Source organism: Micromys minutus (assembly GCF_963924665.1).
Source record: "Micromys minutus genome assembly, chromosome: 32".
In the NCBI taxonomy this organism is placed as follows: Eukaryota; Metazoa; Chordata; class Mammalia; order Rodentia; family Muridae; genus Micromys; species Micromys minutus.
The window spans coordinates 19663219-19678262 of record NC_137967.1 but is presented as its reverse complement, the minus strand read 5'-3'; the positions used below and the strand labels follow the sequence as shown (position 1 = coordinate 19678262).

Genomic DNA, 15044 nt, shown 5'->3' with positions numbered 1-15044 from the left:
ATTGAATCTGGAAGAGCAGCCAGTGCTCTTAACCGCTGAGACAGGTCTCTAACCCAAGGGTTGTAAAAAAGACTGCAAGGGCTGAATCAATTAACAAGAACTAATGGGGTGTGTGTGCTACACTGCTATCAGCTATCCCTGATATATATATATATAATTTTTTATTATGAAATGTTATTAATTTTCTCCCTAGCTTTGAGGCAGGGTCTCACTGTGTATCTGAGTATGACCTCACACGGTATGAGGATTCTTGGTTCCCTTAATGCTGAAAATACAGCCACTGTACCCCACTTATCTTTATTTTATTTAGGCGGATAGAGTCTGCCTACAAAGCTCTGCTGAGCTCAAATTTGCAATCCTCCTGCTTCGACCTCCTGAACCCCTGGGAATGAATGCAGGCCCTTGCTCCCGTGGTGCATCATCTAAGGAACCTTCCATGTTGCCCCTGGGTCTGTAATATTCTACAATGCGTACCTTACGTCTCTCTCTGATCGTCCTCAAGGGCAAGACTGTGATCGCGGCACGAGGTAGATGCGCAGGGAATATTTACAGGGTGAACGAAGCAAGTTCTAGTTATGAAAAGTCCCTGCAGTGCACGATGCCGCCGCGAGAGGGCGATGCGGGTCCACGGAGCCGCCTGCGATGTGCTCACCCTCCAGAGCCCAGATGTGCTCACCCTGGAGGGCCCAGATGTCATCCTCCAGGAAGCTCTTACCCGTCCCTCCTGTGACCCAGCTTCCCAGGCTCGCGGCCTGGGGCCTGCAGCGTCTTCGTCCCTGCACACTCCGCACTAGGGACAGGTGTCCGCCAAATTGAACTGTGAGAAACCAGTGCACGGCAAAGTCCCGGAACCTGAGTGTGAACTGAATCCTAGACATAAACTCATGTCGGAACGGTTTTCGCTATTTCTAGAATGGAGAGGAATGAAGAGGGCAGCTAAGCTCCAGGTCACCACTTTGGTCTCGGGATACTAACATCGGATCGGCGGCCCGTTCATCATGAAGCAGACGGGGGGGGGGGGGGGGGCTGGTCAATTGCAGATCCCAGCTCTGTCATTTGCTGACTGTGTGACCCCCTAGATAGAGAGCAACCTCTCTGTGGCTCTGGTTTCTGGTGTACAGAACTAGATTCAGGAAGCCCGCTTCCAGAGACCGTTGTCAGCACTTCCTCCAAAGATCTTTGGGTGGGTGAGGCGGTTCAGCCCTGGGACCTTCTGATGGAAGGAGTGGCTTTCCTAGACAGTTCCTCAGCTGTGGGCCCTTGTCACAGGAGGAGAATGGCTGCGCAGGCGCAGGAGCCTGTGAGACCCAGATACCCTGGAGAGCCCCCTCCCCCAGCAATCTCCTGGGCTCTGTAGCTTCACACCTAACCTGCCGCTTTCACAAAGATACAGATTAGGAGTAAACTCCGAGGAAGGCAGCCATTGTTCCAGCACACTGCACACCCCAAAGCGGGGCTGGGGTTTAGGGTGCCCCTGTAACAGGTCCTGCACCAAATCCTCCATGCAAATGGCTTCCTTTCGCCACTCCCACCCCGTGCATTTATTAGCCCCACGGCATAAATGAAGACTATGCAGCCCAGAGAGGTTAGTGAGTTCTCTGAGGTCACACAGCCAAGGAATGGAAGAGCCCTTAAGCCATACAGCCACACCGGGAGGTTGGCTCCTGTGCCTGGTCCACGTGAGAATGAGGAAACTGAGGCTCCGAGAGATGGAATTATTTGCCAAGACCTCAGATAAGAACCTTGCAAATGTCTGTAATCCCAGGAACTGAGAGACTGAGCTAGGACGATTATCTGGGAACTCCAAGCTAGCCTGGGCTACATGGTCAGATGCTCTCAAAACAGCTAATAAGCAAAATTCTGCATGGTGACTCCTGCCTATGTATCGTATTGCGCTGTAAACCAAGGCAGGAAGGCTCAGGTGTGAGGCCTGGAATAGCCTGGGCTAAATGGTGATACTCTGAACAAAACAAAAGGGGCCGTTTGCGTCCCTGAGGTCTTCATGACGGAACCTTGAGGCCTTGGCCCCCAAACTTCTCAAGACTCTGGGCTCCTGAGTGAGCCCAGCTCCACCCTCACTACCCGCAGGCCCCAGGAGAGGACACTTGGGAGTGACACCCCAGGCATGGTGGACACAGGAAGTGCCTGAAGCCCCGAAAAGGGACTGGGAACACGACTCAGCTTTGCCCAGAGACCACCAAAGCTCTACACCCCCTGAGCTGCCCTGTGCCCCTTCTGATTGACAGCTCTGCCTCCCCTAGCTGTTTGCCCTTGGGCTGGTAGCTTAACTTTTCTGAGCTTTTTACTGTTGAGAGTATTGACTGAGTTACAGTGTAAGCACTCAGGAGTACTTAACATCAGCACCCACACTAGCCTCCTTGTAGTATTTTCTTGCAGGCAGAGCCTGCCTTTGACTGGCTCATCCCAGGTCACATTTATTAGCCCATAACTGCAAACCATTCCAGAACATTGACATCCCCAAAAGATGAACTTAGAGCCAAGGGCCGGCAAGATGGCTCAGTGGTTAAAGGTGCTTGCAGCCAAGCCTGTCTGACAAACTGACTTCAATCCTGGGGACCCACAGAGTGGAGGAAGAGAACTGATTACCACGAACTGTCCTGCGATTTCCTCAGTTTCCCATCCCTGGAAATAAATAAATAAATAAATGTAACGTTTTTAATGAGAAAAAAAAAAAAAAAAAGGCAGAGCCAGGCACGGTGACCGGGGCCTTTAATCCCAGCACTCAGAAGGCAGAGGCAGGAGGATCTCTGAGTTCAAGTCCAGCCTGGTCCACAGAAAGAGTTCCAGAACAGCCAGGACCACACAGAAGCCCTATCTGGAAAAACAAACAAAGCTGGATGACCCAAGCAGGGTTCTCAGAGGGTAGCGTGTGCTCCCTAGCAAGCCAATGACATGGCCAGAGCCTGCCTCTCTCTGCCTCTAACCCTCAGTGGCTCCCATGAGCTCCTTGCCTAAGAGTGTGTGACACCCTCCTCGGGCTGTTCCGGTCCTCCCTCAGCGTTCCTTCCTCAGGACCTTGGCAGCTGTCCTCACGGTTCTCCCCCCCCCACCCCCCACCCCACAACTGTCTCTGTCCATATCCAGTGTCACAGTGCTCCCTCAGAGGGGGAGGGCACCGTGTGCCTTCTGTTTCCTGGGTAAGGATTCCATAAACCAGTAGTTTCTGTTTGTTTGTTTTTCAAGACAGGGCTCCTCTGTGCTGTCCTGGAGCCTACTCTGTAGACCAGGCTGGCCTTGAACTCTTGGAACACAGTTCCTTTTAGTCTCTTGGGCATCACCTTCTAATCCCCCAGAGGAGGCCTTTGCTCATCTGACCATGCTAACAAGAAACATGGGGTGCCAGGACTAGAGGCTGAACCCCAGGAACGTTTTAAACACTTCTTCCCTCCTGCGTCCCCTAGAGCAGGCTCTCCTCACCAGCCTGGGCAGAAATGGGGGAGAATGGAGTGGAGCCATGCCGGTTACCCCACAAGGAATCAACCGAGGAAGCCTGGGGCAGTTCTGGAGAAGTTGGTCTCAGCCCAGGGGCAATCCTGTCACCTCCCAGGCAGAGGAGGAAACTTCCTCAGTGCGTCTCACTTCCGCGAATCCCCTCCGCAGACAATGAGGTTCTTGGTCACAGCTGAGGTGTAAAAGTCTCCTGTCACACTGTGTCTCGCTCTGGTCTGCCCTCCACAGCTTGGGGGCCATCTAACCCACCTTTCCCAAGGGATGAGAGCAGCCACCAGGGTCTAGGCTGCCCATGTAAGGAGGCAAGGCTTGGGGACACCCGAGATGCCTGGTTATAATTAACCGGGACACGTGGTTGCCCCCCCAACACCTGCTGCCTGCCCCCCCCCCCCCCCCCCCCGGTCTTGGGCTCTGTAGACATGGAAGAGAAGCTTGCTCTAAAAATAACCCTGTCCGAGGTGGATCCAGAGGAAGGGAAGGCAGAGGGCAGCCATGTCCCTCAGGCCCAGGTTTGTTTTCCCAAGAGTGGCTTTTCTGCTTCTGTAACTTTCCCTGTCTATTCCACTGTGGTGGGAGCAGCCAGCGCTGTGCTTCTGGGAGAAGCTGAGCCTGGTTCTAAAACTTTGGCCTCAGACATTGCCATTTCTGTAGCTGGTTGGCTACAGCCCCTCCCTCTCTCTGGCACCTGCATCCTCCCTAGGTCTGGGAACCTTGGCTTTCACTGCAAAATTTCCCCCCAAGTGCTGTAGGCTAGAGTCCTGGCTCCAGAGAACAGCACTTGCCTGGCATGAACGATTCCGAACCTATAACTGCAAAAAATGACACACATCTCAACACTTGGAAGGCTGAGGCAGGGGGATGGCCATAAGTGCAAAGCCAGACTGGGTGGCATAGTTAGACCCTGTCTCAAAAAAGTTAAAAACAATTAAATAACTAAAGTCAGGCATGCAATCCTACTCAGGAGGCCGAGGCAGGAGGAGTGCCACAAGTCTGAGGCCAGCCTGGACTATATATACTGGGTTCCAGGCTAGCCTTGGCTATAGAGTAAGACCTTATTTCAAAAACATAAACAAAACAAAATGGTTCTTCCAGCTGCTAATGTTCAGCAGTCAGTGAAGCTAAGGGAAGGTGCTGGCTACAGTCAAGGCTGTGGGGGGCTGAGGGCAGGCTGCAACAGGCTGGGGCGGGACAGGGCTTATACGTGCCTGGTGCCTGGGACACCCGAAGTATTACCGTTCCATGTTCCCGGCGGGGGGCCAGCTGTCCCCCGCCAGCTAGACTCAGCACTTAGTCTGGGAACCAGTGAGGGAGTCGGCCCCTGGAGCAACCCATACAAGGCCATGGGGCTGGACGAGCAGCACGCTTGGGTTCGGAGTGGGCACGGTGCCCGGGCAATGAGCTGAAAGCTCAGCTGCCCTGGGGGCCCCTCCCTAGGGACATCCCCTCCTAGCCAGTCACACCCGAAGGCTCCTCTATATAACCCTGGGGCTGCAGGGGCTGCCCCCGGGTCACTACCGCCTCTACAGCACAGACAGACGCTCAGGAGCCAGCCAGCCAGGTAGAGCCTGAGAGGGGTCCCTGGGGCGGGGGTGGGGCGCGGGAGTGCAAGGGTTGCTCCCCCTCCATGTTATGGTTGTGGGTTTTGCAGCACAGGTAGTGTGGACAAATGCTTGGGCCACCTAGGTCTCAACAGCCACCAAGTGTTTCCTCCTTACAAGGCAGGGTGGGCTGGGAGTTTGTTTAGCAGAGTCAGTGTTCCACACAAACCTTGTCTCAATGGCACCTGGCTGTGGGTGGCCCTTTAACTTTGTAACCATGTGCATCTGTGTTGTACCTCTGTGACCTTCTGTCTCCTTGACCCGGACTCTCTCTCTCTCTCTCTGGTTGTCAAGTTTTAGGAGTTATTACATTTATTTTGTGTGGGGTGGAGGACAGACAGGGTCATAATGCACATGGGACAGGGGTCCTAGCACAACTTTGGGTCTCTCTCTCTTTTGCACGAGACTTGAGGGCACCCACCTTTGCCTGATACCTTTAGCTGTCTTGAAGTCCCCTGGCTCTCCTTTGAGTCCTTCTGTCTGGCTGTCTCTGGGGTCTTGAAGATGGGACTCCGTGACTCAGTTTACCTTGAGATCTTAGAGAATCTGTGATGAGTTGGGGGGTTCAGAGGTTCTTTCTGCATCTGTGTCTTGCTTGCCTCAGTGTCCTGTCTCCTGGGGTGACCCCCCCCCAGTCTTAGAGGGGGAGGACATAGAACCTTCCGAAGGAAGAGATCTGGGCTGGAAGCCTGGGGTGTCCTTGAGCCCCAGGGCCTGGCTGTGTGTCCTCCTGGCCACCCCAGCCCACCTGTCCCTATGCTGACTTAGTGCAAGGCGAGCCGGCAAAAAGAGAGGGACAGGTGTCAGTGGGGGGTGAGGAGCGTCTAAAAATAGCCACAAAGTAGCAACCTCAAGGGCTTTGGGTCTCTGTCCCGCCCCACCCTCTTCTCTCTGCCTGGTCCACCTACCCTCTCCTGATGTCCCTCCCCCCACAGTCAGTGCTTCAGGGGGCGAGTCAATAAAGGTAATAAAGAAAAACAATCGTAATAAAATACATGTGTTCTAACTGAAGAGGTGGCTGGGGCAGCTTAGAGCTGAGTTCAAATCCCAGAAGCCACACTCTTAAAAAAATAAAATAAAATAAAATAAAAACAAAACAAAACAAAACAAAAACTAAATATGGAAAGAACATCAGAATCCCGCTGCTGGTGAGGTGGGGACAGGTGGATCCGTGGGGCTCCATGCCCAGCCAGCCTAGCTCCAGGCCTGTGAGACAGTGCCTCAAATTAAATATATAAAATAACCATTTGGCAGCACCTGAGGTCATTCTTTGCCACCAGTGGAATATGCACACGTGTGCACATACATGTATGCACACGCACGTACAAATGGAATATTAGCAGGAGCTGTCAGAGTCCCAGCTGCACCTTCATGCCAGATGTCAGAGCCAGGCCCATCCATCATGGACTCGGACTCAGAGATCCGCCAGTCCCGTGGGAAAGCTCCAGTCTCAGATGCAAATGTCACAGCCTGGGGACACAGAGCAGGGACTTAGGAGAGATGCAGACCCTGTACACAGCCAGAGGTGGAGGGACTGAGAGGTGGCTGAAGCTTCCAGAGCCATCCCTGTGCCCGCACCTTGACTGGTTTGGATCAGAATCTCAGTGGCGCCTTTATCCCTTTGCTCGGGTGTACACAAGTAACCTTTGCCAGGTCACACCCAGAGCTTGTCAGAGTTGATTTTCCTTTTTAAAGATTTACTTATTTTACTGTATTAGTACACTGTTGTCTTCAGACACACCAGAGGAGGGCGCCAGATCTCATTACAGATGGTTGTGAGCCACCATGTGGTTTGCTGGGATTTGAACTCAGAACCCCTGGAAGAGCAGTCAGTGCTCTTAACCGCTGAGCCATCTCTCCAGCCCGGAGGTGATTTTCAGTTTCTGTGACAAACACCATGACCAAGACAACTTAAAAAAGAGAAAGTGTTAATTTGGGGCTTCCGGTTCTGGCGCAGCAGGCAGGTGCTGAATCAGCAGCTGAGCGCTCACATCTTTATCAATAGCCAGAGGCGGCGAGAGCTACTGCGAAGGGGGTGGATTTTTGAAATCCTACAAAGCAGTGACACGCTTCCTCCAACAAGGCCACACCTCCTAATCCTTCCCAAACAGTTCTGCCAGCTGGGGACCAAACATTCAAATATGTGAGTCTATGGGGCTGTTCTCATTCAAACCACAACACCAAGAGCAGTAACCGAATAAAATATTTGTGTTATATGCCAGGCACTGGCCGATGTGCTTTACCTGTCTTTAAATTTCTCCCAAGGGGTTAGCACCACTGTAGTCTCCGCTTTGCAGAAGAGCAAACAGAAAAGTCTAACAGGTTCCTCAGAGCCACACAGCTTGTTGTAGGTAGCAAAGCCGAAATTTGAACCCAGACCATTTGATTCCAGATCCTTTTCTTCTTTTATTAATCTTATCGTTTTATTTTATTTTACTTTCTGGAGGCAGGGTTTCTGTAGCCCAGGCTAGCCTTGAGTTCACTGCAATCCTCCTGCCTCCATTTTAGATGTTGGAATTACAAACCCAGCCGAGGCCTATATTCGGTTCCTCTGGATTGAGATAGAGACTCCTGTAGCTGTGTAGCTCAGGCTAGCCTACATCTCTCTATGTAGCTGGAGATGACCTTGAACATCTGATACTCTAAGAGCTGGGATTTCAGGCATGAGCAGCCACCAAGCCCACAGTCCTAAACTTGTGGGGCAAACAACTCTGTCAGTGGAGTCCCAGCCTGCAGCCCATACTTTTTAAATTTTAATGTGACTGTCCCTTTCTGGCTTTAGAGACACTGTGTCCCCCACAGAGTCAGATAGCCAGAATGTGGCCACATCAGGCAACTTGTGCTTTTGATGTTTCCTTACAAGGCTGGGGTTTACAGAGAGGGACCCCCCTTATTTCAAGCCCACGGTCAGGCTGACTGCAAGCCCCCAGCGACTGGGTTCTTGAGTCTGAGCTCAGCATCCCGTCCGCAGGTCCCAAAGCCGCCACCATGCCGTTTGGCAACACCCACAACAAGTTCAAGCTGAATTACAAGCCACAGGAGGAGTATCCGGACCTCTGCAAGCACAACAATCACATGGCCAAGGTGCTGACCCCTGACCTCTACACTAAACTTCGAGATAAGGAGACTCCATCCGGCTTCACTTTGGACGATGTCATCCAGACTGGAGTGGACAACCCAGGTGAGCCTGCAGCAGGACAGACAGACCAAAGGATTGGAAGACAGACACCCGCCTGTTCCTGGGAGCCTCAGCTCCCTCCCCCCTCTCTTCCTCTCCCTCTCTCCCCTTCAATTGTATCTAGGACATCTAGGGACTCCTCCCAGCACGCTAGGCAAGACTCTATCACTGAGCCACGCCCCCAGCCAAATTCAAGCCACAGGTGCTGACCTCAGCCCCACCCCACAGGTCACCCCTTCATCATGACCGTAGGCTGTGTGGCTGGTGATGAGGAGTCCTACACGGTCTTCAAGGACCTGTTTGACCCCATCATCCAGGACCGCCATGGCGGCTACAAACCCACAGACAAGCATAAGACCGACCTCAACCACGAGAACCTCAAGGTAACTGGCCCCCAAGGGCAGGTAGTGGGGAGGAGAGAGGTCAGAGACGCAGAGTAGGTGGAGGTATGGGGAGGCAGAGAAGACCCCTGAGACAGGATGGAACTCGAGTGTCCCGGAGGACAGGTGGTAGGCAGTGGGTGGGGCGCAGGAAGGAGCTCAGTACTAACAGGAGGGCCTGGGAGGGTCTGGGGGAGATCCAAAGGCCTCTGGAGAGATCCTAGAAGATCTGGGGGGGAGACCCAGGAAGAAGTGGGCAGACCCCCCCCAGAGGGCATGGGGGACACTGAGGGGGATGAGGAAGACCCTAGAAGTTCTGGGACAGATCCAGGAGGAGGTCAGGAGACCCCAGAGGACATGAGGGGACAGTCAGGAGTACTGGTGAGATCCCGAAAGACCTGCAGTGAGACTCACGGAAGGAAGATCTGGAGAAAGAACGGGGATGCTCCTTCCCTGATAACCCCCAACGTTCCCCAGGGCGGAGACGATCTGGACCCCAACTACGTGCTGAGCAGCCGCGTGCGCACTGGCCGCAGCATCAAGGGCTACACTCTGCCCCCGCACTGCTCCCGCGGAGAGCGCCGTGCAGTGGAGAAGCTGTCCGTGGAAGGTGAGGTCCCCAGTCGCTGCACCCGGTTCGGGCTGCGGGGTGGGGGATGGTACGGTACCGAGGCAACCTGGGAAGTCCTGCACTTGGCTACCTCAGGGGATTCACACCCATTGCTGGCTCATTCACTCACTGATTCATTAATTCAGTAAACATTACTCTGAGTGGGAAGCTGAGGTTTCTCAGGTGAGGCGACATAGTCCCCCCCCATGCTGGGAGTGTGCCACAGAACTGACAGAGGGTTGTTCCTGTTAGTTGGCCTGGGCCTGGCACCCTACACTTGTAATCCCAGTACCTGGAAGGCTGAGACAGGAGGATCACCAGGAATGGAAGGGCCAGCCTTTATTCATAGTGAGAGACTGTTCCTCAAAAACAAGAAAGAAAACCAAAAAATAACAGATGTTCCTAATGGCTGCAATTTTCTTTCTTTCTTTTGTTCCATTGAGACAGAGACTCCCTATGTAGCCCAGGCTGTCCTTCAAGTAGTAATCCTCCTGCCTCATCCTCCCAAATGCTGGTGTTACAAGTACATGCCCTTAGCTGACAGTGGCTCATCTTTCCTGTAGTGTGCAATCTTAAGTCTGCCATAATCAGGCCACATATAGTGAGTTTGAGGCCAGCCTAGGCTACATGTTAGGACCCAGTCTCAGAAACAAAAACAATAAAAGACAGGACTAGGGATCATACACTCTTGTAGGTGGACTTGGTGGGAGGGTCTACTTTATGTCCTTGGGGGACATGACCACACAGAAGATGTGGGTGAATTGTGGCAACAGGTCATGTGTTTGGGTTTAGGCTTGCAGTATAGGTGGTTTGGAGATCTCTTTGATGTGGACTCAGGGTGTTAGGGCAACAATCGTGTGGGGTCCTCCAGCCTTGGTACCTCAGCCAGGCTGCTGACTGCTCTCCTCGCGGCCCCTCAGCCCTCAACAGCCTGACAGGGGAGTTCAAGGGCAAATACTACCCTCTGAAGAGCATGACAGAGCAGGAACAGCAGCAGCTCATTGACGACCACTTCCTGTTTGACAAGCCCGTGTCACCTCTGCTGCTGGCCTCAGGCATGGCTCGAGACTGGCCCGACGCCCGTGGCATCTGGTGAGTCTCTCCTTTTCCCAGCTCCTCCAGCTCCTTTCTGACCCTTCAGTCACAGGAGACCATGATCTTGCCTTCTAACCCTGCCTATCCCCAATGGCACAGGCCTCGCAGGAGGTCCCGAGCTCAGGGCCAACCTGATTACAGTGAGTTTAAGACCAGCTTGGCCTCAAAATAAAAACTGAAGAGAGAGATGGATAAGGGCATGGCTCAGTGGTAGAGCCCCTGCCTAGAATCCCCCAGTGAGGAGCTGGGGGCGTGGCTCAGTGGTAGAGCCCCTGCCTAGAATCCCCAGTGAGGGGCTGGGGGTGTGGCTCAGTGGTAGAGCCCCTGCCTAGAATTCCCCAGTGAGGGGCTGGGGGTGTGGCTCAGTGGTAGAGCCCCTGCCTAGGATCCCCCAGTGAGGGGCTGGGGGCGTGGCTCAGTGGTAGAGCCCCTGCCTAGAATCCCCCAGTGAGGGGCTGGGGGCGTGGCTCAGTGGTAGAGCCCCTGCCTAGAATCCCCCAGTGAGGGGCTGGGGGCGTGGCTCAGTGGTAGAGTCCTTGCCTAGAATCCCCAATGAGGGGCTGAGTGTGGGGTTCAGCTGTAGAGAATCTTCCTGGCATGCATAGTGCTGAGATTTAATCAGTATCATGGCAAATACAATAAAATAGAACATTTATATTGGAATGTTTATTCTTCCTGGATTCAAGTCCCAGCTATTACTAGGTGTGTATGGCCACACAGACCTGTAGTAACAGCTATTCGGAAGGCCTAAGGTAGGAGGGTCACTCGATGGCAGGAGCCACTCTGGTCAACAAAGACCATCTTTATTGTTCAATGTTGGGTGGTGGTGGTGCACACACCTAATCTCAGCACTCAGGAGGCAGAGGCAGGGGGATCTCTGAGTCTGAGGCCAGCCTGGTCTGCAGAGCAAGTTCCAGGACAGCCGGGGCTACACAGAGAAACCCTGACTTGAAAACAGCAGCAACAACAACAACAAAATGCCCAACAAAATACACGTGTGAAAATGTCTGGCAGACCTGGTGGTGTGTGAATACAATCATCCTACTGCAGAGACAGAGGCAGGAGGATTACCAGTTCAGTGGCAGCCAAGATCCCCTTTTCTGAACAACAAAATAATAATAATAATTAAAACTGTTACATTAAGGATAATTTTTTAAAAACTGAAGATGGTTGAGCTCTTAGAGCCCTGGGGTGCAAACCCGAATGGATAAAGCTGTGTCTGTAGGACCTGTGGTCACTGAGGTATACAGTACCACTGTACCCCAAGCTGGCTCACACTCAAGGTCTTCCTGCCTCAGTTTTCTGGGTGCCAGGACTTCAGGCCAGTGCCTGCAAGGGGCAAAATCAAGCTAAGACAGAAGCTTTTAAGGGACTTGGGCCCATGAAAGTACTGTTCTCTGCTCGGAAGTTTTGAAGAATTGTGACGGAGAAGCCGGTGTGCCCGTGCCTGTCCCCTGGTGCCCAAAGGGAGCAGCTGCGGACAAAGTGATATGTTTACTTTCCTGCTGACCTCTTGGCCTCGGGTCACTCCTTAGGCACAACGACAACAAAAGCTTCCTGGTGTGGGTGAACGAGGAGGACCACCTTCGTGTGATCTCTATGGAGAAGGGCGGCAACATGAAGGAGGTTTTCCGTCGCTTCTGCGTGGGCCTGCAGAAGGTGGGTGTCTGCGCCTCACTGCTGACCTGCGGCTGAGTCCTGACTGCAACCCCACCATGGTGGGCACAGCCAACTCCTTTCTCAACCCAGCCCTGCCCTCCCAAGCTCGCCACGCCCAGTTCCCAAGACTCCTCCCCTTCCACACTGACCAAGCCCCCACTGGCTTTTCCTCACACACTTTCCAATCTCTGACTCTTACACACACTCACACACATGCGCATGCACATGCAAACACATATGAACGAACACACATGCATACTCACTCATACACGCATATGCGTAGACACCTCGCCCACTAACCCACCCTCACTTTCCAATCCCAGACCTAGCCTAAACCCTAGCTTTCAGAACTCACCTCACCCGTTTTCCAAGCCCAATTTCTATCCCCAGGGTCTGAAACCAGCCCCCATCTTTGTCACTGGGAGCCCTTCCCTCACCTATGAACTGACACCTGGCCCCTCAGAACCCCCCTGGCAGACTGCATTTGAAGTCCAACTCCTGGCGCCCTCTCCCCTTCTCAGATTGAGGAGATCTTCAAGAAGGCTGGTCACCCCTTCATGTGGAACGAGCATCTGGGCTACGTGCTCACCTGCCCCTCCAACCTGGGCACCGGGCTGCGCGGAGGCGTGCATGTGAAGCTGGCGAACCTGAGCAAGCACCCCAAGTTTGAGGAGATTCTCACCCGCCTACGTCTGCAGAAGCGCGGCACAGGTGCGGCCCACCCCGCCCCGCCCCGCAGCGTCCAGGGAGGGCTCTACAGAGGTGGGGTGTCCCTGCAAGTTCGGGGGACATAGTAAATTATATAATATGTATAGTTTTGTTTTGAGATAGGGGCTTGTAGTCCTGGCTGTCCCTGTTCGTTATGTAGATCAGGCTGGCCTCAAACTCAAATTTACCGAGATCCTCCTGCCTCTGCCTCCTGAGTGTTGGGATTAAAGTCATGTGCCACCATACCTGGCATATTTTCTTCCTTCCTTCCTTCCTTCCTTTCTTCCTTCCTTCCTTCCTTCCTTTCTTTCTTTCTTTCTTCCTTCCTTTCTTTCTTTCTTCCTCCTTTTCCTCCTCCTCTGCCTTTTGGTTTTTCCAGACAGGGTTTCTCTGTGAAGCTCTGGCTGTCCTGGAACTCACACTGTAGACCAGGATGCCCTCGAACTCACAGAAATCCTCCTGCCTCTGCCTCCCGAGTGCTGGGATTAAAAATGTGCACCACCACTGCCCGGCATATTTTTAAATTTAAATTGATCTGTGTGAGAGGGGGCACTCCCATTTCACGACGCTTGTGTCAGAGGACAACTTTCCAAAGTCAGTTCCCGCCTTCCGCCACGTGGGTCCTGGGAACTGAACCCCGGTCGCCAAGTTTAACAGCAAGCATCTTTACTCATTCAGCCATTTCGCTGGCCTGTGCTATAATTTCTTGTTGGACGGTTGAGCTGAAACCTCACCCTAAAGTCCAGTCATGCAGTGCCCAATATGGAGAACCGGTGGACTTGTGAACAGCGACTTTCCGAGGCGTGTGCAGTTGGGCACAGGGTCTTCCCTGCACTTCTGCTCCCCTGGTCAATGCCTCCGTGGTTTTTGCTCCCGCGCAGGTGGCGTGGACACGGCTGCGGTGGGCGCGGTGTTCGACATCTCCAACGCCGATCGGCTGGGCTCATCCGAGGTCGAGCAGGTGCAGCTGGTGGTGGATGGCGTGAAGCTTATGGTGGAGATGGAGAAGAAGCTGGAAAAGGGCCAGTCCATCGACGACATGATCCCCGCGCAGAAGTAGTTGCCGCGCGGAGCGCACCTGTCAGCTGTGTGCAGCTGGAGCCCCGCCCCTGGAAGTCCAACCAATGGGCTTTGTCTTCTGGGTTCTGGCCAATGAGAGCCTGCCTCTCCGGAGCCCCGCCCACCCGCTGAAACTCTGGCACTTGGGCGCTTCGGAGCGGCTGCTTGCCCCATGCCCTGCCTTAAACAAATAAAAGTCCGTGGTGGCCTTAGCTTTGAGTGTGCCAGCTACTGAGGGAGGGGAGCGGGGACTTCTCCCTTATGCGTCTCACTTGGCGTCCTGTCTGTTCTGTCTTCGGTCCTCTCCAGCTACCAGTTTATTGCTGTTTTGAGACAGCCGCTCCTGTAGCAGAGGCTGGCCCCCAATTCCCTTTGTAGCTAAGGATAGCCTTGAATTTCTAATGATCCTGCTCCTACTTTCCAAGTTCTTGGATTAGAGGTGTGCGCCATCATGCTTGGCACTGATATGCACGGGTACACACGCCTGTGACAGGCTAGAGGAGGGCTGTGGGTGTCTTTCTCTGTTGCTCTCAATCAATCATTTCACTGTGCACCCCTGGCTATCCTGGAACTCTCTATGTAGACCAAGCTTGTCTCGAACTCATAGTGATTCACCTACCTCTGCCTACTGAATGTCTAATGATGTCTGCTGCCTTACCTGGCATCCTCCTGCTTTGAGACAGTCTCTTCACTGAACCTGATGCTGCTTCAGCTAAGCGGAGGGAGACCCAGGGTCCAGGATCAGCCTGTTTCTGTCCACACGCTGGGGTCACAGGTGCACACAGCCATGCCTGGCATGAACGTGGGTTCTGATGACCCAAACTTGAGTTTCCTTGCTTGCATACAACAGGCTGTCATCCACTCAGTCATCTGCCTTACCTTTGTTAGACATGGGCTATCCCTACGTACTTTAGGTTGGCCTCAATCATATTGTGTAGCCCAGGCTGGTCTCAAACTTGCACTAACCTCCCAAGTCTGCCTCCTAAATCCTGGGCTAGCAGGCAGACCCACCGTGCACAGCTTAGCAGGCAGTCGGTAGAGGCGGCTCACCAGGCGAAAAACAGACGCCATGCTAACCTGATGTGTTTGGTCCCAGAACCTATGTCAAGGCAGGAGATCCAACTCTCAGGACTGAGCTGTCTTGACAAAAGTGCCCCCTTCCATAGTTAATACATGAACGTGGAATCATTTTTTAAAAATAGGCCACAGTTCCCACCTGTGTTGGTGATCCTTTAGAAGTCAGCTTCTTACGTAGCTCAGGTTGGACCTCAAACACTATATAGCCA

General features: G+C 53.3%; 1 protein-coding gene across 1 annotated transcript; it reads left to right on the top strand.

The window, feature by feature from the left end:
• Window positions 1–4873: 4873 nt before the first annotated feature.
• CKM (creatine kinase, M-type) lies at window positions 4874–13970 on the top strand. Its single transcript, XM_080908968.1, has 8 exons — window positions 4874–5029; window positions 8041–8250; window positions 8476–8630; window positions 9105–9237; window positions 10158–10329; window positions 11868–11991; window positions 12513–12702; window positions 13581–13970. The coding sequence occupies exons 2-8, from the start codon at window positions 8058–8060 to the stop codon at window positions 13757–13759; spliced, it is 1146 nt and encodes a 381-aa protein (XP_080765094.1). The 5' UTR covers window positions 4874–5029; window positions 8041–8057; the 3' UTR covers window positions 13760–13970.
• Window positions 13971–15044: the final 1074 nt, after the last annotated feature.

Coding starts and splice junctions, on each gene's coding strand:
- CKM (XM_080908968.1), top strand. CDS start 8,058: ATGCCGTTTGGCAACACCCACAACAAGTTCAAGCTGAATTACAAGCCA. Junction 9,238..10,157: donor GGAGAAGCTGTCCGTGGAAG/GTGAGGTCCCCA, acceptor GCGGCCCCTCAG/CCCTCAACAGCCTGACAGGG. Junction 10,330..11,867: donor CCCGACGCCCGTGGCATCTG/GTGAGTCTCTCC, acceptor GTCACTCCTTAG/GCACAACGACAACAAAAGCT.